The sequence below is a fragment of the Scyliorhinus canicula genome, chromosome 23, assembly GCF_902713615.1.
Source record: "Scyliorhinus canicula chromosome 23, sScyCan1.1, whole genome shotgun sequence".
Taxonomy (NCBI): Eukaryota; Metazoa; Chordata; class Chondrichthyes; order Carcharhiniformes; family Scyliorhinidae; genus Scyliorhinus; species Scyliorhinus canicula.
This window is the reverse complement of record NC_052168.1, coordinates 1,070,443-1,097,086: the sequence shown is the minus strand read 5'-3', so window position 1 is coordinate 1,097,086 and position 26,644 is coordinate 1,070,443. Positions and strand designations below refer to the sequence as shown.

Sequence of the window (26,644 nt, the reverse complement as noted above, 5' to 3'; positions counted from 1 at the left end):
ATGATCGGGCACACATGCGCAGTGTGGCCGCATTTTTTTATACAATCGCAGTTTTTTTTTACAAGTTATGGGGGGGGTTATATTCATTTTATTTGATTCTTTTTTACAAGTTCGGGGGGGTTTTATTTGATAAAATTTGACAGGAAAAAATGCAGAACTTTGGACAGATGGAGACTTCATACTTTCTGACACTGGAAGGCTTCACCTTCATCCAACAGGTTCCATTGAAGGAGCGTGTACGAGGGCCAAAGGGTTGCGCAGGTCAGCCGGCGTGGGCCACGAAGGTCAGCTGGCGTGGGTCGGAAAGATCAGCCAGCGTGGGACCCGAAGGTTGGCTGGTTGGTAAAAATGGGTCCCCGGAAAAAAAGTTTGAAAAACACTGCTGTACACAGATGTGGTCTCATCAATGCCCTGTATAACTGAAGTATTACCTCCCTACTTTTGTATTCAATCCACCTCACAATGAACAATCACATTCTATTAGCGCTCCTCATTACTTGTTATATCTGCAAGCTAGCTTTTTTCGATTCATGCAGTAAGACACCTAGATTGAAGAAATGATCAGATACATTTGACCATACACTGACAAATAACATCATCTTTTGTTATTTGGGTTTTTTTTGTACTATTGCTCGCCTCTTTAGAAAAAGGAGTTATATTTTTCACAGTATTGCTTCATGCTGTAATGTACAAAAGGGTTAGGGTCACTTACAAATGGCTAGCTTACAAAAAAATAATGATAATTTTAATAGTTATAATACAATGTCATACTCTTTTGTATCCTAAAATAATTCTTTCACCTGTGATGTGATAAACAGTATTGAATCCAAGGCCAAATTGGCCAACTTTGCTGGGGTCATTACGCTTCTTACTGATTCCTGTCGTTTGAATGCTATGCCAATCCTCTTCGGAGAATACAGAATCATTATACACTACAAGAGCTGGACCTAAAGAAGGGAAACATGAAAACAGGATTTCAATGCTGATCCTGGCAATCTTTTCAAAACAGTAACTTAATATACTGATTCCCTTCTCAATTCAAAAAGATATGTTGATGTCAATGTCAACATAAAATAAATTGTGCCAGTGTTTAAGTCTCAGCAGTATGTTAAAGTGATATTTTGTTGTCACTTATGTTGACAGGACTTTATTGTCTTATTGCAGTGGGGGTAAAAATGTCGAGCTGTTTGGTTGGATTTACTTCTGCTGTCATTGCTTCTACCATCGCACCTGGAATTAATCTCTTAGCAAAGAATCATGTGGCAGCAAGCTATTGAATGCAGATGATGTGCACATACTGTCAGATAACATGGCAGGAATGGCTCTGACGCCAGGAAGCCTGCACCGCATTATACTTGTTAAGGATCGAGCACTATCTATACTGAAGGGCAGACAGCCCAGAGTTATTTTTGGAATTCAGATGCAGTTGAATTTCTGTTGTTGCAGAAACAAATAACTTTCCAAGATCCAGGGAAAAGAATCATCAGGTGTCATACCATTTGTCAGTGGCATCAATGGAATCAGCTGAGACCGGGGATGTCACAGTTCAGCGAAGGCTTGCTGTGCGACCTCCTCCATGATTGCAGAGAGATACTGCTTCTCTCAAAGGTCACAAAAGGCCCTCATGAATGACCACGGTGGCCTGGATGAAAGTTTCCGCAGGGGCTAGCAGCTGTCAGCTCCATCCAAGGGATTGGAACCAGTGCATGAATGCATTACCTCCTCTGGACTGCAAGAGTGCATTTGAGTGACAGACTGGAAAAAGAAAGTTGAAAAAGGAAGGTGCCATCTTGCACCAAGAGGCTGGGGAAGTTGCACGATGCCACACTTGATGCTTCTCCTCGAGGCACTCTCAGGAATTCCCTGCCCCTGTCAGTGAGCCAAACTCTTATTCTGGCCAATGTGTGTCTCCAGCATGAGCGCTAGAGAGCTTTATAACCCATGACCCATCAAAGCCTTGGGCTGCCAGAGGACACCACCACAATCCTCAACGGCCACAATGCGAGTAGCAGTCTGCTCAGACCACATCACCAGCACTCACAAACAATTCAAAAAGTTCACTTTCACATAGCAAGGTAGCACTGGTGTGTATATAATTGTGTTAAGGAAAGAGTGTAAATGTCACAATTAAACTGTTTTGCATTAATCTGGAAATGAGGGCGCATCAGAAGAGGCACAGAAGCTTGCTTGCAAAGGGAGGTGTGGACCTCTATGTAACAGCAGAGGAAAATCAGTGCGAGTGCCTCATTGCAAGAATATGTGTCATCCACAGAGAGAGCATAGGCTGGTGAATGTAAGGCCCCAAATGGTGAAATATTTGGAAGTTGAAGTTCCCTTGCCTCCTGTGCATCAACCTCTCTGCTTGATTGCAGAATAATTTAGCCCAATGCGGGGGATTCCTTTCCATGTCACTTCTCCCTTCCCTGTTTTCTTCTTCAGATGAGGTTTTTGCCCCTTCCCTCTCCAGGCTGATGTCGTCACGTCTCTCTCTACATGGTGGGATAGTATAGTGAGCTGAACATAATATACATAGAAACATACATAGAAAATAGAAGAGGAGGCCATTCGGCCCCTCAAGCCTGCTCCACCATTCATTATCATGGCTGATCATCAAGTACAACACCCTGATTCCGCCTTCTCCCAGATCCCTTTAGCCCCCCCCCCCCCCCCCCCCCCCCCCCCGGGTTGCTGCTGCTGCTGACCCAGTACCCTATTGCTGAGCCAGAAAGTCAAGGAAAGGTTGCCACCGCCTAAAGAACCCTTGTACCGATCCTCTCAGGGCGAATTTTACCTTCTCCAGCTTAATAAATCCCGCCATGTCATTGATCTAGGTCTCCACGCTTGGGGGTCTCGCATCCTTCCACTGCAGCAAGATGCTCCGCCGGGCTACTAGGGACGCAAAGGCCAAAACACCGGCCTCTCTCGCCTCCTGCACTCCCGGCTCCACCGCAACCCCAAAAATCGCGAGTCCCCAGCCTGGCTTGACCCTGGATCCTACCACCCTCGACACCGTCCTCGCCACCCCCTTCCAGAACTCCTCCAGTGCCGGGCATGCCCAGAACATATGGGCATGATTCGCTGGACTCCCCGAACACCTGACACACCTGTCTTCGCCCCCAAAGAACCTACTCATTCTAGACCCGGACATGTGGGCCCGATGCAGCACCTTGAATTGGATGAGGCTAAGCCGCGCACATGAGGAGGAAGAGTTGACCCTTTCCAGGGCATCAGCCCATGTCCCATCTTCGATCTGTTCCTCCAGTTCCCCCTCCCACTTAGCCTTTTGCTCCTCTACTGACGCCTCCGCCACCTCCTGCATTACCTTGTAGATATCAGATATCTTCCCATCCCCGACCCAGACCCCCGAAAGCACCCTAGCATTCACCCCCCTCGCGGGAAGCAAAGGGAATCCCTCCACCTGCCGCCTGGCAAACGCCTTTACCTGCAGTTACCTGAACATGTTCCCCGAGGGGAGCTCAAATTTCTCCTCCAACTCCCCCCAGGCTCGCAAACCTCCCATCAATGAACAGGTCCCTCAGCTGTCTGATGCCCGCTCTGTGCCAACCCTAGAACCCCCCATCAATGTTTTCCGGGACGAACCAATGGTTCCCCCTTAGCGGAGCCTCCATCGAGCCCCCCACTTCCCCCCTATGTCGCCTCCACTGCCCCCAAATCTTGAGGGTAGCCGCCACCACCGGACTCGTGGTATACCTCGTAGGAGGGAGCGGCAACGGCTCCGTTACCAGGGCCCCCAGGCTTGTTCCTCCACAGGACGCTATCTCCAACCGTTTCCATGCTGGCCCCTCCCCCTCCACCACCCACATGCGCACCATTGACACATTGGCCGCCCAATAATACCCCGAGAGATTGGGTAGCGCCAGCCCCCCACCATCTCTGCCCCGCTCCAAGAAGAACCTCCTCACCCTCGGGGTCCCATGTGCCCAAACAAAGCTCATGATACTGCTAGTCACCCGCTTTTTCTGGGGAGCTGCTGCAGCCTTTTCCTTTGCCCCACTCCGGGTACGCACCATAAATTTCGGGGAATGTTCCTCCAAACACCTTCCCCCACCGGGAATCATCGAAACAGCGCCCTTTGGGGCCCGAAAACAGGCCCGAAAGTCCTTTGATAGCGGGAGATGCCGAACGTGTGGCTTAGCTCCGCATCACCGCAACCAGAAGTCCCCAAGAACTATATCTAATTCCTTCTTGAAATTACACAACGTTTTGGCCTCAGTTACTTTTTGTGGTAGTGAATTCCACAGACTCACTACTCTCTGGGTGAAGAAATTTCTCCTCACCTCAGTCCTAAAAGGTTTGCACCTTAAACACAAACTGCGACCCCTAGTTCTGGACTCCCCACCATCAGGAACATTCTTTCTGAATCTACCCTGTCTAAACCTTTTAGAATTTTATAAGTTTCTATGAGATCCCCTCTCACTCTTCTAAACTCCAGTGAATATAATCCTAACCGACTTAGTCTCTCCTCATAGGCAGACCTGCCATCCCAGGAATCAGCCTGGTAAACCTTTGCTGCATTCCTTCCATCGCAAGAACATCTTTTCTTAGATAATAGCTCCCTGTGAGACCTTTACTGACTCATGCTGGTGAGAAACCCCACAGTGATCGAGGCAATGGGAGCGCATCTTCAAAAGATTGATGCTTTGCTCTGTAATGGCCCTTATTGTGCCGTGGCTAATATTGCATTGCTCTCCTAACAGGTGTCATCAGCCCCGGTCACTGAGGATCCATCTATTGATCTGTGGACTTGAAACAAACAAGTGAGGTACTTGTGAGTGTTGAAGCACATAGGCATCATGACTGCTGACAGGATATTGTGAACATACCTGCAGTATGCACTTTCTGTGGCCACAGAATGACTACAAGCTGAACAAATAGAATCCTCTACTGTTGATAAACATCGCTGGATGTTGAGATGTTTCCTTGAATGCAGTCTATTACTTCATAAACATGCGAAAAGCCAGCAATTACTGCAAATTCCATTGCTATCTCCACATGGCTGTCCTCTTCTGCCTGGAAACTTATCAAGTCACCAACCCTGTTGTACAATTCATTTGTCACCACCTTAACGCAGCAGTGAGTGAAGATGCTGCAATTTTTATCTGCGGACCCCTGGAAAGAACCACAGGCATACCAATTTGGACCTGCAATGACCTTCAAAGTCACTGGTGTCGAGTGTCCACTTAACCTCCATGGCCGAAGGTCATCCTGCATTAGGGTGCAGAGGTTTATGGCTGCCTTCCTTCAGCAGTCTCTTTAGACACTCCCTCTCTTGCCATATACCTGTACGTCATCCAGGCCCTGCATTGTTTTCTCCATTGCTGTCTGGCCTCCTGTCCTTGTGTATTATTTGCTGGATTTAACTCAGAGTTATATAATATTGGTGCTCAGAGTTCAGGGAACATGGGTAGTTGGAACCAAGGGGTAATTTCCTGCAATACTGTGTGTGTATTACCATCAGTGTATTTAGTGTTGCAGTGTATAATGGTTCTTTTGTAGTGTGTTTTTTAAAAAGTAAATAAATAGTCTTTATTAATTGTTCACACAACAACTGGATTATTCCTCCCTGGTTCAAACGTTTCGCACAGTATACCAGTTTGAAAATATATACCACTAAGAAGGGGTGTTCCAAGTTACCATTCTGAATTTTTCAATCCTTGTGCATTTAACATCAGCAGAGCTCTTAACAAAGTGTGAGTCTGCCTTATGCCCAGTCTCCGGTTTCTCATTCACTCTCACCACCATGCACCAACACATATAAACGCACCCATCCCAACTCACACACACGGAGCATCTTACACACTTTTCTGGTCATTCCTTACTCGGTTTTAACTTAACAATTTATTGCTCTATCATTGCTGTACTTTTGCTCAGCAATTGTTTCTTTCCTTAAAGCCTCAACTTTTTTTAATGCTAAACATTGTTTTTCTGAAATTTGATCATTGAGTGAGGAAAATATGCAACTCTGTCCTCCACACTGAGGGAAAAGTTTGGGCAAGCCTTATTTAAATAATAAATGGTCGTTTGTCAGGTAAAATTGGAATATTGTTGAAAAGAGACACATGTTGCTGAAGCTTTGCATCTTGCACCCATTGTGACAAATGCAGAACGCCAAAATTTAAATGATCGCACCAATAACAGGCAAAAGGCTGCTGATTGGTTGGCATATTGACTCTAGCTGCAGTGTTGCAATGGGGAATGAAATGATGAAGAACTATAGGCTCCCCAAGCTCTTGCATATTTCCAGAAAGCGCAAGGCTTTAAATTATATACAAATGGCCTATCATGCACGAATATGAGGTGCCCCCCACTAATGGCCGTGTTTTCAATTCCTTCGCTTTCCCCACAGACTTAATCAAATACTGTTTTCCCTCACGACAGCCTCCCGTGCAATTGCCCACACCTGCCCTCCAGGAGGCTCTAGAAAATCTCGCCTATCGTTACTTTGCAAGTTGGAATTACTAAATTCTCACCTCTCGCAACATTAGTGCTTTTGCTCTAATTAACAGCCACAAATCGTGAGAATGGTCACAAGTAACTGACTGACTGGGCCTAGAAATTCAGGTAAGAAAATTGGAATATCACTGAAAGGAGTGGATACAAGTAGGATGGACATTGAATATATTCAAGAGGCGGCTGGATATAGCACTTGGGGAGAATGGGATCAAAGGCTATGGGGAGAAAGCAGGATTAGGCTATTGAGTTGGATGATCAGCCATGATCATAATGAACGGTGGAGCAGGCTCGAAGGGCCAAAAGGCCTCCCCCTGCTCCTATCTTCTATGTAACTATGGACACAGAAATCTACTGAATTTTCTCACTTATGTTGACAAAATTAGAATGGTTCTCTTTACATCGACATAACAAAGTAGCACTATATTTTTTCATTAAAATTTGTTTGGAATGTGTCAATTACCTCCACAAAAACAAATCTGAATTTCTAAATCCTTTTAAATCTTGTCTTCTTTATCAGTTTTATATTCTGAACAGACATACCTTGAAACTTTTTAAGATCCTTCATAAACACAGATGTTGTCCCATAAGTTCGTTCATCAAATAGAAACACTACCTCCTTAGCCTCAGCATCATCAGCATTTTGAATTAGTTCCTGTGACAAAGAAATGAAAGAATACCATTGACATACTGTGTGGTGAAGTGATTCCATTCCTTGAAAGCAAGAAAGCACAGTGGGAGAGAGGAGCATTTAACCACAAGGAATAAATGGGATAGTTTTTGAACAGATGTAACAACATATAAGGGAGCTGTGGGCCAGTCAACCACAATCTGAAACAATCTAGCATTCCATCAGTACCACTATGACAGAGGCTCAACCCCGGTTCAATGAAGAGTGCAGGAGACAATGCCAGGAGCAGCACCCAGTTTACGCAAAAATCATGTGTCTATTGAAGCTACAGTACAGAATTACACGTGTGCCAAACAGCATAAACTGCAACTGATATGCAGAGTTCAGCGATTCCACAACCAACACATCAGATCTAATCGCTACAGTCCTGCCACATCCAACCATGAATAGTAATAGATAATTAAACAATTCCCTGGGGGAGAAGGCTCCACAAATACCCCACCCTCAATGATGGGGGTGCCCAGAACAACAGTGCAAAAGACGAGGCTGAAGCATTTGCTAGAATCTTCAGCCAGAAATGCTGACTGGATAGTCCCAGCATCACAGATGCCAGACTGTGAATCTATTCTATATAGAGGGTTAGATAGGGTGGACAGCGAGAGCCTTCTCCCGCAGATGGAGGTGGCTAGCACGAGGGGACATAGCCTTAAATTGAGGGGTAATAGATATAGGACAGAGGTCAGAGGTGGGTTTTTTACGCAAAGAGTGGTGAGGCCGTGGAATGCCCTACCTGCAACAGTAGTGAACTCGCCAACATTGAGGGCATTTAAAAATTTATTGGATAAGCATATGGATGATAATGGCATAGTGTAGGTTAGATGGACTTTAGTTTTTTTTCCATGTCGGTGCAACATCGTGGGCCGAAGGGCCTGTACTGCGCTGTATCGTTCTATGTATGTTCTATTCAGTTATCTTCCAGTCGCTTTCCATGCTTAATCTCTACTTTCTTCCATAGACACCCCTGGAAACTGTCCAACGGCATCATCCAGGCAGGCCCTCATCTCCAGTCCTGAAGACACTTGGGAGTCCTTGTTCACGATTCTCTTAATGTTAACGTGCAGGTTCAGTCGGCAGTTAGGAAGGAAAATGCGATGTTAGCATTCATGTCGAGAGGGCTAGTATACAAGACCAGGGACGTACCTCTGAGGCTATATAAGGCTCTGTTCAGACCCCATTTGGAGTATTGTGAGCAGTTTTGGGCCCCGTATCTAAGGAAGGATGTGCTGGCCTTGGAAAGGGTCCAGAGGAGGTTCACAAGAATGATCCCCGGAATGAAGAACTTGTCTTATGAGGAACGGTTGAGGACTCTGGGTCTGTACTCGTTGGAGTTCAGAAGGATGAGGGGGGAATCTTATTGCAATTTACAGGATACTGCGAGGCCTGGATAGAGTGGACGTGGAGAGGATGTTTCCACTTGTAGGAAAAACTAGAAGCAGAGGACACATCTCAGACTAAAGGGACGATCCTTTAAAACGGAGATGAGGAGGAATTTCTTCAGCCAGAAGGTGGTGAATCTGTGGAACTCTTTGCCGCAGAAGGCTGTGGAGGCCAAATCACTGAGTGTTTTTAAGGCAGAGATAGATAGGTTTTTGATTAATAAGGGGATCAGGGGTTATGGGGAGAATGCAGGAGAATGGGGATGAGAAAGATATCAGCCATGATTGAATGGCAGAGCAGACTTGATGGGTCGAGTGGTCTGATTCTGCTTCTATGTCTTATGGTCTTATTTCAACCATTCCACGCCCAGTGGGATCTCTACCTCCTACTGTGTGCAAACATGTCCTGCATGAAGACAATTGGAGAGATTGTGAGCAGGGTACATGCCAAGGAAGTTGATAAGGATGCCTGCCTTGTGGTGAGAGGACATGATGAGGATGTGAGGTACACAGGATACAAGCCCACATGGAGAGCAAATGTGTGCATATGTGAGAGAGAGAGAGAGCGAAAGAGAGAGAGAGTGGTAATGTGCTTTCAGTCGGCAGTGTGTGAGATCCCAGTGGAGGGTCATCCTGCTAAATCCTGATGCGCTGTTAATTTCATAGAATTTACAGTGTAGAAGGAGGCCATTCGGCCCATCAAGTCTGCACCGGCTCTTGGAAAGAGCCCTTCCTTCACCCGAACCCCATAAACCAGCAACCCCACCTAACACTAAGGGCAATTTGGACTCTAAGGGCAATTTAGCATGGCCAATCCACCTCACCTGCACATCTTTGGACTGTGGGAGGAAATCGGAGCACCCGGAGGAAACCCACGCACACACGGGGAGAACGTGCAGACTCCGCACAGACAGTGACCAAAGCCGGGAATCGAACCTGGGACCCTGGAGCTGTGAAGAAATTGTGCTATCCACTATGCTACCGTGCTGCCCTGATGTGTGAGTTGAGGGTGATGGATTGGTTGGCTTAGTGTACCAGAACAGATGAGATTATTAATTTTCTTCTTGCATTGGATTTCAGCCATTTTCTGTGCCACATTTTGTAGCCACCTAAGATGGACACTGGGCTACAAAATGGAGAACTGCTAAGGCTGCAGGGAGAAAACAGTCTTAGCAAGGACAAGCAGTTTGCAGAAGGATAATTAGCATTCTGCACGTACAGAAACCAGTTTGTGGCCAGGTGCAGAATCTCAGCTAAAGGTGTAAATGGCAACAACGATTTACATAGTAATGAGGTGATCCAGATCCAGGCCCACACAATAGAAACATTTAGGTATGAATGGATACTTTTGAGTAGACGCCCAGACGAAACGGCACCATAGTATCCATCACAAAGAACCATAGAGACCGCCCCACCCATCGAGAAGCGACCCTCAGATTGGGGGGTTTGGAAAATATCGATTGTGAGAAGGCCCAATCGATACACGGCAGGTAGAGAACCGCCCCGAAGAAGCACGGACTTTGGGGGACCTATAAAAGTAGACCCCGCACATGGTCCGGTCTGTTGTTTTTGGCTCCGGCTCTCTGCTGTTTTCATCGCTTTGCTGATACATCGCATCCTGACTCCAGTTCCATCACCAGCCGTTGAGCCACCAGCCATCGAACTGTAAGTGTCACCACAACGATCGCTACGTGATCCAGACTTTGCTAGACCCTGACGATTTTAAGACCCTGAGAGTTGCAGACCAAGAACGGGACGAAGGCCTCGCTCCCTGACCTTGCCTGTTCCTGTCTAGATAAGTATTTTAGTCGTTTAGTTTAGAAGTAACTTAGTCTCTTTAGCGTATGTATGTGTATTTATTATATTTGTTATAATAAATATCAATCGTTTGAACTTACTAATCGGTATACAGATTTATTACTTTGAACCTGACCTTGATGTACTTGTGAGGTGTCTAAATACGGCACCTGGCGACTCCCGAGCAGAATTACATACACAGAGCCGTAGTAGTGTTAAGCACACGGCCTTTAAACGGAGGCGTGTTAATACACTCCAATAAAACGCGTAACACTCAAGTAAAACGTGCAACAATTTGCACTGACCGCTCCGAAGCCGGAGTGGTTGCATTGATGGAACCCCTGGCCAACAGTGGAGTAGAGGTCAACCCAACAAAAGCATAAAACAGTTGGCCCAGCAGAGTGTCACTGAACGTGGGCGCCGCACTCTTCTTGCCGCTTGGAGCCAAATCTTCCAATGGGCTCTCCTGGCCTGGAGGCATCAAGAAGGCCGATTGCAGTTCCACTGCATTCATCACAACCAGCCAATTTGAAAATGCTTTGTTCATCCCTTTATCTTTGCTTCCTGTCGGTTAACAATCCTCTATCCACACTGATATATTCCCTCTAAATCCATGGGTCCTGTTCTTGCATGTTAAACTTTTTCAATTAAGGGTAAAGTAGTAGCATGGATAGAGGATTGGTTAATTAATAGAAAGCAAAGAGTGGGGATTAATGGGTGTTTCTCTGGTTGGCAATCAGTAGCTAGTGGTGTCCCTCAGGGATCCACAACCAGTTGTGTGTTGGGCCCACAACTGTTCACAATCTACATAGATGATTTGGAGCTGGGAACCAAGGGCAATGTGTCCAAGTTTGCAGATGACACTAAGATGAGTGGTAAAGCGAAAAGTGCAGAGGATACTGGAAGTCTGCAGAGGGATTTGGATAGGTTAAGTGAATGAGCTAGGGTCTGGCAAATGGAATGCAATGTTGACAAATGTGAGGTTATCCATTTTGGTAGGAATAACAGCAAACGGGATTATTATTTAAACAATAAAATATTAACGCATGCTGCTGTGCAGAGAGACCTGGGTGTGCTAGTGCATGAATCACAGAAAGTTGGTTTACAGGTGCAACAGGTGATTAAGAAGGCAAATGGAATTTGTCCTTCATTGCTAGAGGGATGGAGTTTAAGACTAGGGAGGTTATGCTGCAATTGTATAAGGTATTAGTGAGGCCACACCTGGAGTATTGTGTTCAGTTTTGGTCTCCTTACTTGAGAAAGGACGTACTGGCACTGGAGGGTGTGCAGAGGAGATTCACGAGGTTAATCCCAGAGCTGAAGGGGTTGGATTACGAGGAGAGGTTGAGTAGACTGGGACTGTACTCGTTGGAATTTAGAAGGATGAGGGGGAATCTTATCGAAACATTTAAAATTATGAAGGGAATAGATAGGATAGATGCGGGCAGGTTGTTTCCACTGGTGGGTGAAAGCAGAACTAGGGGGCATTGCCTCAAAATAAGGGGAAGTAGAGTTTAGGAGGAACTTCTTCACCCAAAGGGTTGTGAATCTATGGAATTCCTTGCCCAGAGAAGCAGTTGAGGCCCCTTCATTAAATGTTTTTAAGGTAAAGATAGATAGTTTTTTGAAGAAAAAAGGGATTAAGGGTTATGGTGCTCGGGCCGGAAAGTGGAGCTGAGTACACAAAAGATCAGCCATGATCTCATTGAATGGCGGAGCAGGGTCGAGGGGCCAGATGGCCTACTCCTGCTCCTAGTTCTTATGTTCTTATATAGTTCAATTTATTATGCTTTGGAAATTCATTTTGGGTACATTGCTTGTTTACTAAAAAAATGACATATAAATGAAAAAAAGAAGAAAATTACCTGTCATAAAAGTTTGACTTTGATTAAATATAATTTAAAATTCTTGCAGGACACTAAAATAATTAGTGAGACAGTAAAACCACAAAATTGACAAGGAATAAGGAATGGGAAAATGCAAAAAGAGGGAACATTAATTCCATCTCGACTGCATATCATGCATTCATCAGCTCCATTCATCAGGTCCTATGAGGTTCTTTTAAAGAAAGCTTGTTCAAGAACCTATCCTATATCTTAAGGATTGTTGCCTTTTCTCTGAGTGCATCCAATAGCAATGCAAAGACAAGTAAGTGATGATTCGCAATATTCATAATGCTCTTGTGGAGTAGCACCTCATTGAATGTTTTTTGGAAATCCAAGTGCATTACATCTATTGGTTCACCTTTATCCACCCTATTAATACATCCGCAAAAGACTAAAAGATTTAACAAAAATTATTTCCCTTTCAGGAAGCCAGGTTGACTTTGCCTGAACATACTCTGATTTTCTCAATGACCCCCTAGTTTCCCAATGACTGATGTCATGCTGACTGGCCACGTAGCACCCCGATTTATTTCTCCCTCTTTCCTAGAATAATGGTGTTACATTTACTAACTTCTAACTGGCTGTGTGGTTTTAGAATCTAGGGCCAGAATTTTATACTTCCCAATGTCCCATGGCGGATTCTCACAGGGGGTGCAGAATTCCATGGACGGAATTCCCTCTGGGATTTTGCCCACCTCAACTCAGATACAATTTTATGGTAGCGAGGGCAGGGCCCTTTTCCTAATTAAGGCCCTTAAGTAGCCCCCGAGTCAGAGATTGACCCCCCGCACCACCCCAGGCATCCCCTACCCTCCTGCCCGGGACCCTGGATTTACCTATAATCAGGTCCGGAGACTTGGGATTAAGCAGAGTCCTGCGGCAATTTTTCTGATCTCTGTAACACTGCCTGGACGGGTTGGAGTGCTTTTGACAAATCAGATTGAGCGACAAGGTGGGACTTTCTTCCAAGGACAGATGGAAGTCCAATCAACTGCCAATTGTGGTGAATGTACATCATGTAATTCACACTGTATAGCATTGTGTCCTTGTGGACTCTGTCTGTGAGCCGTTGCACGGCTCTGCCCACAGGGGTAGATGAGGAACTTGTACAGGGCTCCACCCTCGGCTCTGCCCATGGCCCCTCCCACTACCGGAAGTATAAAGTGCTGCTGCCTTGTGAGTCTGCCCTCAGTTCTTCTGGTCGTAGGCAGGCTCAGTTGTAAGTCTATTAAAGCCACAGTTTACTTCCTATCGTGTCTCGAGTGAATTGATGGTCACATCACCAATCAATGTTCAATTGAGCGTGAAACGGCAATGGGCCTGTCAGAGTCGGCAGGGGCGCATTACACACTAACTCTCAGGTTGGTGAACACAATTCAGGCCCAGGGAATTTTAGATAAACTATTCTCATTGACAGAAGGGCAAACAACCAGTTTAAGGTCATTGGTAAAAATGGTTAGAATCTGGAATGCATGCTTGAGAGTGGCACAGGCAGATTCCATTGTGGTGACAATGGCCCTTGCAGAGTTGCTCTTATAGAGCCAACACAGACTCAGACTTCCTTGTAACTATTCCAGGAACCTGTGTTTCTCCAGTTTTAAATTAATTTATAATACCATTAATGAAATTGAAATTAGGAGGGAAATTTAACAAAAAAATTAGTTCAAGGGATTGATTCCAACTGAAAGATGCAAATTCCTCAGGTATTGATAACATATTGTTCAGCTCAGTAATATCCATGCCGAGTTTTTACCTTCAGAATCTGGCCCCCATCAGGGTATCTGCGCAGTATCTCTTTTAGATAGTCAATAAATGGTGGAGTAGTTGCACCAAATTTCTTCCTACATAAATGAAAAATAAGGTGTGAAATGAAATTCATTTTTTAAGTTAAAATTGTATTATTGTTACATTCTGTTATTTTCTGTCTGTAGATGTCACTATGTCCCACAGCTTGTTTAGTCCACAGCCGTACGCTATATGTACACCAGAACAAAAAGGCAAGTAAGATCATCTGACATTATTTATTAATTCAAAAAAAATACAGCACTTTGTCAAACATGGAATCAAGACCATACAGAAGAATTCTTTGAGAAGTACAACTTGAAATAGACCAGCTTCAACCTTGATCAATGCCATTTTCCAAAGCCCCGGGACCAGAAGGATATCTGGTTGAGTTTTATAAAAAGTTTTCCAGACTGTTGGAACCGCTTTTAATGAGTCCAAGGAACTGGAAGTGCTCCCCCCCAGTGTTATCACAGGCATTGATTGCCTTTATTTTGAAGCGGTATGAGGATCCGGAGAGCTGTGGTTCGAATAGGCCAATCTCCTTGTTGAATATGGATGCTAAATTGCTGGAAAAGATCTTGGCCTTGCGCATAGAGGATTGTGTTCTGGGGATAATACGGGAGGACCAGACGGGATTTGTGAAGGGACAACACCTGATATCCAACATTAGGCGGCTCCTAAATGTAATAAAGATGCCTGCGGAGGGGCACAAGGTCGAGGTGGTAGTGGCCATGGACGCAGAAAAGGCCTTTGATCGGGTGGAGTTGAAGCACCTGTGGAATGTCTTGGGAAGGTTTGAGTTTGGGCAGGGATTTGTGGATTGGGTCCGGTTGCTATATCAGGCACCGGTAAGGACCAACCGGTTTCGATCAGAGTATTTTAGTCTGTGCAGGGGGACAAGGCAGGGGTGTCCACTCTCCCCATTACTGTTTGCCCTGGCCAAAGAGCCTTTGGGAATGGTGCTAAGGCAGGGGTGGGCAAACTTTTCCGTGCAAGGGCCACATTCAGAAATTCACAATTTTAAAGGGCCGCATAGTATATTAAGTAAAATAATTACTTCACCCGGTTATGATTCTGGGCGCCTCATATAGAACATAGAACAGTACAGCACAGAACAGGCCCTTCGGCCCTCGACGTTGTGCCGAGCAATGATCACCCTACTCAAGTCAACGTATCCACCCTATACCAGTAAGTAACCCAACAGCCCCCCCCCCCCCATTAACCTTAAAAAAAATTAAAAAAAAAAAAAAAAAAAAAAAATTGTTAAAAAAAATTGTTTTTTTTTTAATGACTTGGTGGGCCGCAGAAATACCTTTGGCGGGCCGCATGCGGCCCGCGGGCCGTAGTTTGCCCACCCCTGTGCTAAGGGCATCCAACATTTGGCGGGAGGTGGAACATAGGGTCTCGCTCTATGTGGATGATTTACTCCTTTATATAACAGACCCGTTGGGGGGACTCGCAGGAATTATGGGATTACTGGAGGAATTTGGCCGGTTCTCAGTTTACAAACTGAATATGGGCAAGAGTGAGGTTTCTGCGATCCAGGCAAGGGAGCGAGTGGAGGCTGCATCTTGTGAGGGCACGAGTCTCAAGGCTCTGTTAACGACACCTTTGCCACTCTCGCTGGCTCGTTACCCACACGTGCAGTGGTTGTGGCAGCCCTGAGAGTGTGGGGGCAATGGTGGCAACACACGAGACTGGAGGGGGCGTCGGTATGGTCGCCAATCTGTGATAATCACCAGTTCGCTCTGGGGGAGCTGGATGGAGGCTTTAGGAGGTGGCAGCGGGCAGGGATTGAGAGATTTGGGGATCATTTCATTGAGGAGGGTTTCCCCAAGCCTGGAGGAGCTAGAGGAAGTTTGAGTTACTGGGTGGGAATGGATTTCGGTACCTGCATGACCGGACGCAAGTTCCAAGCTTCCCTCGCCTCCCTCTAAGGGGACTACAGGATAAGGTGATGTCTAAAACAGGGGTTGGTGAGGGGAGGGTCTCGGAAGTATATAAGGAACTGATGAAGTGGGAAGGGGTCCCAATCGGGGAGGTGAAGAGGAAGTGGGAGGAAAAGTTGGGAAGGGAGTTGGAAGTCGGGCTCTGGGAGAAGGCCCTGAGGAAAGTCAATGCATCCTCGTCGTGTGCCAGGCTTAGCCGACGTTTTGGCCTTTGCCTCGCTGGTGGTCCAGAGATGGACATGGCAGGGTTTCTTAGATTAGAGAAGATTAAGTTTGCCTTAAGGGGTTCATTACAGGGGTTCGCTCGGAGGTGGCAGCTGTTCATCAACTTCTTTAAGGAAAACTGCCCGTCGGAAGTGAAGAACGAGGGCAGGGAATCTAATATATGGGTAGCTGGGAGATGGAGCTCGGGGGGGAAGTTGGATATGTTATTGTGGGGTTTTTGCGTGTCTTGGACCGCTCTGTTGTTTAGAATGTTAAAATGTTGAAATTATAAATTGCTCAATAAAATATTTTCTAAAAAAAAGAAAAATATTGGCGTCACCCTCTCAACATTATTGTTGCATCAATAGTACCAGCACTTTATGAATCATACCTCGTTTTCTTGTTACTGCTGCTTATACTGCTTCCTGCTTGACTTTCACGATGCAGCAGAGAAGCCATCGTAAGATATGGTGCTGCACATCTAAGTAAAACATAAAATAACTAAATAATACCCATGGATGATACAAATCAAAAATAAATATTTTAATTTCTTGAATGTATATCCCCAATAACCAGTTTTCAGAGGTGAAAAAACATGTACTTAGTGCTGCACCTGATTTCATCACCCCACCACCCCCATCCATACGTCCCACCACCTGAAGATCATACACATGTACCTCATGGAACATCTTTTAAACTTGATCACGTAGCAGACACTAATTGAGTTCCTTCGCAAACGGCAGGTTGTTTTAACCCTTTTTTCTTGAGGATCAAAGCAGAAGGTGTCAACAACACCTTCTTAATTACCACAAATTGCATTTGTCTTTGGCTGTGCTAAGAAACAGGATTAATCAAAGCTCCGATAGTAAAGATCATGTTTAAATTATAATTACATTTATTATTATTCTCTGGGGAAGAGTGATCATAACATCCTTCAGTTTCATATCGAGAAATGTAGGTCTCCATCTAGAGTCGCAAACTTAAATAAAGTATATTACAAAGTACGAAGATAGAGTTGGCCAAAGGAGATTGGGAAAACAAATAAGATGCTAGACAAACAAGAGCAGACTTTAAAGTAATATTTCATAATAGTCAACAAAGGTATATTCCATTGAGAAAGACTCTTACACGAAAGGTGAACAATGTGTGGCCAACGAGTGAGGTTTCTGTTAGCATTATTCTGGATCTCAGAGGTCTATCTTGCTCGGGATTGATAAAAGACTGATGGAGGCTAAGCAGTTGGTAAATCTATTGGCCAATCTACTAACTATGTGTACAGCAGTGATGGTATCTCTGTAATAACTAGAAAGCACGTCTAGATTTCTTCAACTCCAATTTTATTGTGTTCAACAATCACATCTCTTTCAAAGCCACAGTGCCACCTGTATCCTCTTTTATATATATATATATATATGCAGTCTGTCAAACTAGAAGTGATCTATTAAACAATTAAAGCTCTAATTCTAACGTTAGCACTGGCGAACGTTAACGCTTTCCTAACAGATTCCCCCTCTTAAACAAATTTCATAACACAAGTGTATATATTTTCTTTTCTACAATAAATGCATCCTATTCCTTCTTAATTTTTAAAATCCACCCTCACAATACCTTCCTTAGAAGAAAGTGCCACTCTTTAACACTTTCTAATAACTTCTTAGAGTTAGCCCCTTTTTTCATCAGTAAGATAATTGGTAACTATCAACCCACTTGATCTTGCCAATTTCCCTGTTCTCTAGCATCTGATTTAGTCAACTCGTAGTCTCTTTTCATTGATGCTTTTCGTAGAGTGGATATTCTCCCAAAGGGACTTATTGTCAATGTGACGCTCTATAGGTACTGTTCCTGAATCAGCCCTGTTCCATTCAAAATTCAGTCAGGATCGGATATTAAAAAATGCCATATCTACTGTCTCCACTAGAGCAAGGGGCCTTTCACAGTAACTTCATCGAAGTCTACTTGTGACAATAAGTGATTATTATTATTGTCTCTACTGCCAACATACTTTTTTACTACTCTTTGTATCTTTTTATCTTCCCATCCCAAAGGGCAACATTTACCTTTCTCCCCAAAGAGAAAAATTATAAATCCCCCGCAGTCAAAAAGCCACCACAGTGATTAGCATAAGATGCATCACTATAAACAATCAGTTTCAGTTGTCTAATTATCATGAATGGCACAGTGGTTAGCACTTCTGCCTCACAGTGCCAGGGACCCGGGTTCAATTCCAGCCTTGGGTGACTGACTGTTTAGTTTGCACATTCTCCCCTGTCTGTGTGGGTTTCCTCCGGGTGCTCTGGTTTCCAGATGCCTAATTTTATATCTATAAAACAAAACAAACCCCCCCCCCCCCTCTGCTGATGATTACCAACTCTTGAAGGAGATGAACATCCTTCACCTCGAGTAGAACCCCTCCTCCACGTCCCTAATGGAAAACGTTATCTTCTCCAAATGTAAAAATTCCGACAGGTAACTCATCACCGTTTCCTTGCCGGCTCCGGAACCCACCACAACAAAATCCTCCTCCGGGTTACCAGGGAGGCAAAGGCCAACACATCAACCTTTTTCTCCTCCTGCACTCCCAGATCTTCTGGTACCCCAAATATCGCCATGCACGGGCTCGGGGCCACCTTTCTCCCTAAAATCTCCAACATTATCCCCAAAAGGACTCCCAAAATCCTGCCAATTTCGGACAGGACCAGAACTTGTGTGTGGGGTTCACCGGTCCACTTAAACACCACTACCACCTGTCCTCCACCTCTGGAAAGAGCCCACTCATGTGTGTCTTTGTCATATAAGTTCTGTGCACCACTTTATATTGAATTAAACTCCATCTCGCATGAGGTCAAATTCATCCTAAATAAGGCTTCACTCCACCCACCCCAAAAAGCTACACCCAGCTGCTTCTCCCATTTCTTCTTTATCTCCTCCAGCAAGGCCCTTTTCCTCAACTGTCCAGAAAGGTCAGATACCTTACCCTACTCTCTCTCATCCTCAGACACATCTTCTCCATCAATAAAGGGGGCGGCAACCACGGAAACGTAGCCAGCTCCTCCTCACAAAATTTCTCACCTGCAAGTACCTTTTCTACCAGTTCGCCCAGGAAGGAATAATGAAGCTACGGAGGAGTTTCAGCTCCCTTTTGGGGTATAGGTTGAATCTGGACAATCGTGAATATTTTCCGGTGAATGCACCGAGGGGAGCGGACCTGGAGATGTCGCCTTTTTGCCTTGCCAGATCTAGCTTTCGCTCTCTGGGAATCCGGGTTGCCCATGATTGGGCCTCGCTCCATAAGCTAAATTATGCTAATCTGGTGGGTGGGGTTAGAACTGATTTGCAGAGGTGGGATAACGTCCCCCTGTCCTTGGCGGGCAGGGTTCAGATGGTCAAAATGAATGTCCTTCCGAGGTTGTATTTCTTTTTCAGTGCCTCCCAAATCATTCTTTGCTGGAGTCAGTAAGTTGATAGCATTGTTTGGGGAGGCCAGAGGATTCGTAGGGTGTTTCTGCCGCGGGAGACAGTCTGGGGGCTAAGCCTTACCTAATTTGTTATTCTATTACTTGGCAGCTAATATTGAAAAAGGTGCTGGGGCAGCTTAAAGATTCGAATTCCATATGGGGGCATATGGAGGCAGGCCCATGGAGGGGTTCTAGTTTGAGGGCCTTGGTAACTGCCTCGCTTCTGGTACCTCCTGCGAAATTTATCTCGAGCCCAGTGGTGTCAACATTTGAGGATTTGGTGGCAGTTTAGCCAGCATTTTAAGCTTGGTTCCATGTTGTTGCCAGCAAAACTAAAGAGCTGGTCATTGACTTCAGGAAGCAAAGTACTGTACACATCCCTGTCAGCATCAATGGGGCCGAGGTGCAGATGGTTAGCAGTTTCAAATTCTTAGGGGTGCACATTTACAAAAATCTGTCCTAGTCCACCCACGTCGACGCTACCACCAAGAAAGCACAACAGCGCCTATACTTCCTCAGGAAATTCGGCATGTCCACATTAATTCTTACCAACTTTTACAGATGCACCATAGAAAGCATCCTATTTGCCTGCATCACAGACTGGTATGGCAACTGATTGGCCCAGGACCGCAAGAAACTTCAGAGAGTCGTGAACACCGCCCAGTCCATCACACGACCTGCCTCCCATCCACTGACTCCATCTACACCTCCCGCTGCTTGGGGAAAGCTGGCAGCATAATCAAAGCCCTCCCACCCGGCTTACTCACTCTTCCAACTTCTTCCATTGGGCAGGAGATACAGAAGTCTGAGAACACACAAGAACAGACTCAAAACAGCTTCTTCCCCACTATTACCATACTCCTAAATGACCCTGTTATGGACTGACCTCATTAACACTACACCCTGTACGCTTCATCCGATGCCGGTGTTACGTTTACATTGTGTACCTTGTGTTGCCCTATTATGTATTTTCTTTTATTCCCTTTTCTTCCCATGCACTTAATGATCTGTTGAGCTGCTCGCAAAAAAATACTTTTCACTGTACCTCGGTACACGTGACAATAAACAAATCCAATCCAATCCTTTTTATGAGAATCACCACTTTGTGTTGGAGTTGAACTCACGGTTTAGGTCCTGTGGGAGCGAGGGCAGATTTGAGGAGCTGTTGGATAAATTCCAACTCCCGAGATCTAATTGTTTTTTATGTATCTCCAGGTGCGTGATTTCCTGTGTAAGGAGATCTTGTTGTTCCATTAGCACCTTCGCCCTCCCTCATGTCTCTGGTCTCTGGTCCTATCTCTGGTCAAAGTGGGTGAGGGGAAGATTTCAGACATCTATGGTTAAACATTGACTGTGGAACGGGCTTCGTTAGATGAGGTGAGGAGGTAGGAGGGCGAGCTGGGTCCGGGTTTTGACAGAGAGGATGGAGTGACGCCTTGCATCTGGTCAACCTGACTTCCTCCTGTGCCATGCTGAGCTTGATTCAGTTCAAGGTGGTGCATAGGGCACATCTGACGAGGACAGGCTGAGTGTTTTTATTCTCTCGGGTGGAATACAGGGGCGAACGGTGTTCTGAGACTGGCGAATCAGACCTATCTGGTCATGTACTAAACTTAATGGTTTTAGGGTCTCCTTTAACACCATGTAAGTGATTCTTGGGAGCGAATTGGAGTCTTCCTTTTTTCTGTTATAAGTGTAAAGGAGGGGGTAGTAGGGTTGAAAATGATTGAAATGGGTTATTCATGTAATGTATCTGTTTGCATTAGGCAGTTTGGGATTTATTTTGCAACAGTGAAAAATCCTTTTGTCATAAGAATATTTTTAAAAATAACGTTATTTTCAAATTTGCTATTACCACTCCACAAAAATACCATCATGATGCCCGAAGGTTTCCCTCTAATTTCCAATAAAACAGCGCAGGGTCTGAAAAAAAACTGAAAAATACCAAACTCTGGAGGCATCATTCAATCCATATTTACATTAATTTAACTTCCAGAGTACCCCGTGTTTGGCGTCTCTTTCTGAGGACGAAGAAAAATTTATCTTTGAAGCTGATGGCCCTGTAAGAAAGCAGCTTTAATATCTATTGACCTGCATTCCCAAGCATTTGTGGCGAACACAGCCAAGATCATCTTCCAAAGAACCTTTTCTGCCATAGGTGAATCTGCCCTTACATCTTGGTCACCCGGATTTTCTTCAAACCTTGTGCCAGCAGCCTGACTTTGGCTTTATAAATTCCATCAGGAAACACCTTTTCTGTGCATATCCGTGTGGGAGATAAAGCTATTGTCCACAAGCTAGGACCTCTGTGTACACAACAAATTCTACCCAACTTTGCAGTTCTTGCTGTTTTGCATCCTTTATTAATTTACCATGTAATTTGTTGGAAACCACTAAGACCACTTGATCAAATGGGCTTCTGCTCCTTGTAGCATTCCTAGTCTATACCATATTTCTTGACCTTGTTAAGCTGCGCCCTCTATCCTGCCTTTATCTTGTTGATCTGCCCTCCTACGAAATGTTGTTTCAACAGTTATTTATCTCTTCCTATGGACTCTTTCCTAATGTATCAGGCTTAACACGAGGCTATCCCTCAGCATACACTGTTGTCATGTGATCTTCCATCACACTAGTGTAGGCAGTCTACTTACATATTTAACGTTAACTTTTTATGCCAAATAGTAGTTTCATTTTTAGAGTTATCTCTTTCTGAGGAAAAATATGTTTCTCACGCAAACGCGGGGAGAATGTGCAAACTCCACATGGACAGTGACCCAGGGCCGGGATCAAACCTGGGACCTCGGCGCCGTTTGGTAGCAGGGCTAACCCACTGCGCCACCGTGCTGCCCCTAAACTGTATTAATAAGTGGCATTTGATCTGTGTGTGGATTTTGCTTAATTAAAATTTTAGAAGTAGGCGGGAAAATAAACTCAAAGACCTTTTTCTCTCTTTTTCTTCAAATTCAAGCTGCCTCATTTGTAATTGAAGTTTAGCTAATTCCAATACTACAGACTGTCTCTGGCAAATTTGAATGTGGAGCTATTGCGGTAATTATCGCTACCTTCCTTGCCTATCCAGGTAAAGTCAACTGCAACTTGTTCGCCAAATCCAAAAGCTTTGTTTTAACCACCCTGTGTAAGCCACTCCGAGTGACCTCTTCCACACCCAGGAAATTCTTCGCCAAAGAAAGAGCCATTTTACCAGTCACCCTCGAATTAAACAGCCCAAATGCAACACTTGAAATAAAACACAAGCTACTCACGCTCACTGGGCGGAATTTTTCGCAAGGCCCGACGCCATCGTGAAACCCGGAGAGGTTCACGATGGCGTCGGAGGACGCTCCTGGCCCCCTATTCTCCCCCCCGGGGGGCGAGGAGGGCCATGCCGTAAATCTCGGCCACCGGGCCTTGTCGCTGGCGTCAAGGATGACGCGGCCAGCGCGCCTAATGTCGTCAGCCGCGCATGCGCAGGTTGGCCGGCTCCAACCCACGCATGTACGGTTGCCGTCTTCCCCTCCGCTGCCCCGCAAGACGTGGCGGCTTGATCTTGCGCGGCGGCGGAGGGGAAAGTGTGCGTCCCTTTGAGACGCCGGCCCGACGATTGGTGGGCACTGATCGCGGGCCAGTCCCCTCCCGAGCACGGCCATGGTGCTCGCTCCCCTCTCCGCCCCCCACAAGCCACAAACGAGGTATTGGAGCCATGTTCATGCCTGCAGCGACCAGGTGTGGTTGCCGCTGGCGTGAACCGGTCGGAAACGGCAGGCTGCTCGGCCCATCCGGGTCGAAGAATCGCGGGCCGCCGAGCGGCATGTCCCAAAACGCAACACGCCGTTTTGGGAGGGGGGTGGGAGAATCGCGGGGGGTGCCAGAGCGGCCCTCCCGCGATTCTCCCACCCGGCGTGGGAGCGGAGAATCGTGCCCACTGTCTTTAAATTCCATAATCCAAAGCAATCTCAGAATTACACTTAATGCGGGCAAGAGCTCCCAATTTCTGCTGCGCTACACAGACCAGATTCCAATTTATATTCGAAAACCGGACAAGACTGCACTGTAAATTCTACAATTCTATAAGACCCAAACAATTTTCAATTTGTAAACTGTGAGGAAGGATACTGCGCTCCAGGAGTGATTCCACTGACAACTAAGGATCTTCTTTTTAATATAAATTTTGAGTACCCAATTCTTTGTTTTTCCCAATGAAGGGGCAATTTAGTGTGGCCAATCCACCTACCCTGCACATCTTTGGGTTGTAGGGGTGAGGCCCACACAAACATGAGGAAAACGTGCAAACTCCACATGGACAGTGACCCAGGGTTGGGATCGAACTTGGATCCTAAGTGCCATGAGGCAGCAGTGCTAACCACTGAGCCATCGTGCCAATTAAGAATATTGTATATTGGGCAGGGGTTAGGAGGTTGAGGGACCTGTTTGTGGAGGGGAGGTTCGCAGGGAAGTTTAGGCTCCCCCCAGGGAACATGCTTAGGTACATGCAGGTGAGGGCGTTTGCCAGGCAGCAGGGTAGCATGGTGGTTAGCATAAATGCTTCACAGCTCCAGGGTCCCAGGTTCGATTCCCGGCTGGGTCACCCCTGTGTGCGTGGGTTTCCTCCGGGTGCTCCGGTTTCCTCCCACAGTCCAAAGATGTGCGGGTTAGGTGGATTGGCCATGCTAAATTGCCCGTAGTGTCCTAATAAAAGTAAGGTTAAGGGGGGGGTTGTTGGGTTACGGGTATGGGATGGATACGTGGGTTTGAGTAGGGTGATCATGGCTCGGCACAACATTGAGGGCCGAAGGGCCTGTTCTGTGCTGTACTGTTCTATGTTCTATGTAGGTGGAGGGGTTCCCCTTGCTGCCCCCACGAGGGGTGCGGGATCGGTTGCTCTCGGGGGTGTGGGTTGGAGGAGGGAGGATTTCGGACATATACCGGGTGATGCAGGAGGTAGACGAGGCCTCGGTGGAGGAACTGAAGGGTAAATGGGAAGAGGAGCTGGATGAGGAAATTGAGGAGGGGACATGGGCGGATGTCCTGGAAGGAGTGAATTCCTCCTCTTCCCGTGCGAGGCTTAGCCTCATACAGTTCAAGGTGCTGCATAGGGCCCACATGACTGGGACGAGGATGAGTAGGTTTTTCGGGGGCGAGGACAGGTGTGCTAGGTGCTCGGAGAGCCCAGCGAATCAAGCCCATATGTTTTGGGCGTGCAGGAAAGAGCTGGGGGAGTTTTGGAAGGGGGTAGCAAGGACGATGTCGAGGGTGGTGGGATCCAGGGTCAAGCCAGGCTGGGGACTCGCAATTTTTGGGGTTGCAGTGGAGCCGGGAGTGCAGGAGGCAAAAGAGGCCTGTGTTCTGGCCTTTGCGTCCCTCGTAGCCCGGCGGAGGATCTTGCTCCAATGGAAGGATGCGAGGCCCCCAAGCGTGGAGGCCTGGATCAATGATATGGCGGGGTTCATTAAATTGGAGAAGGTGAAATTTGCCCTGAGGGGATCGGTTTCTTTAGGCGATGGCAGCCTTTCCTGGACTTCCTGGCGGAACAGTAGGGAAATAGGCCGGCAGCAGCAGCAACCGGGGGGGGGGGGGGGGGGGGGGGGGGGGGGGGGGGGGGGGGGGGGGGGGGGGGGGGGGGGTGGGGGGGGGGGGGGGGGGGGGGGTGGGGTGGGGGAGGGAGGGAGTGGTTTGGATCGAGGGGAAGGGGCGAACTGTGTACATGGGTTTTGTGGGATGTGGCGGGTGTTATCTCTTTCCCTTTTGTTGTGTTGGGGCGTTCTTTGTTTTTTTTTCTTTTATTTGTAGTTGCTTTTGAAGTTGGGTGGGAATTGTTCTTGGGGTGTTACCGCGGTTGGTTTGTTAATAGAGTTGAGTTGTTTATATTTTGTAAAAATTTCAATAAAAATTAAAAAAAAAAAGAATATTTTATATTAAAACAAACGTTATTATTAACACAGGATTAACCCCATTAAAATCCAAGGGAACAAACAGCTTCATAATTAGCAATTAAACAGTTCTTACAAAAAGAAAAGGTCTTTGCACTCAGCAAAATCCACACACATAGGTTAACATAGAACATAGAACGATACAGCGCAGTACAGGCCCTTCGGCCCTAGATGTTGCAACCGACATGGAAAAAAAACTAAAGGCCATCTAACCTACACTATGCCCTTATCATCCATATGCTTATTCCAATAAATTTTTAATGCCCTCAATGTTGGCGAGTTCACTACTGTTGCAGGTAGGGCATTCCACGGCCTCACCACTCTTTGCGTAAAAAACCCACCTCTGACCTCTGTCCTATATCTATTACCCCTCAATTTAAGGCTATGTCCCCTCGTGCTAGCCACCTCCATCCGCGGGAGAAGGCTCTCGCTGTCCACCCTATCTAACCCTCTAATCATTTTGTATGCCTCTATTAAGTCACCTCTTAACCTTCTTCTCTCTAACGAAAACAACCTCAAGTCCATCAGCCTTTCCTCATAAGATTTTCCCTCCATACCAGGCAACATCCTGGTAAATCTCCTCTGCACCCGTTCCAAAGCTTCCACGTCCTTCCTATAATGAGGCGACCAGAACTGTACGCAATACTCCAAATGCGGCCGTACTAGAGTTTTGTACAACTGCAACATGACCTCATGGCTCGGGAACTCAACCCCTCTACCAATAAAGGCCAACACACCATAGGCCTTCTTCACAACCCTATCAACCTGGGTGGCAACTTTCAGGGATCTATGTACATGGACACCGAGATCCCTCTGCTCATCCACACTACCAAGAATTTTACTATTAAATGCCACTTATAATAAATAGTTAACCCTCAGTGGCTTACAAATTTATATACAAAGTCCTTGGGAGAGAAGTTTTCAAAAGTCAGTCTGAGAAACGACTTTTCCTCAGAAACAGATAACTCTAAAAATGAAACTACAAACAGACACAGGCTAGGGCTGAAACTGAAACTAAAACAGGCGTAGCCCTCCCGTGTGACATCACAGTCTGCCCAGCTGTTAACCCCATAATCGCAGCCTTGGCTGGCCTAGGGATTTTC

At 46.0% G+C, this 26,644-nt stretch overlaps 1 protein-coding gene across 1 annotated transcript in view; it reads right to left on the bottom strand.

The window, feature by feature from the left end:
* The window catches only part of si:dkeyp-118h9.7 (sacsin), a 65,314-nt gene that overhangs the window by 25,063 nt on the left and 13,607 nt on the right, over positions 1 to 26,644 (bottom strand). Inside the window, 4 exon segments of the mRNA XM_038783949.1 lie at positions 801 to 947; positions 7,015 to 7,126; positions 13,975 to 14,062; positions 16,551 to 16,640. Of these exon segments, the coding sequence (XP_038639877.1) occupies positions 801 to 947; positions 7,015 to 7,126; positions 13,975 to 14,062; positions 16,551 to 16,618 (415 nt within the window). The 5' untranslated portion in view covers positions 16,619 to 16,640.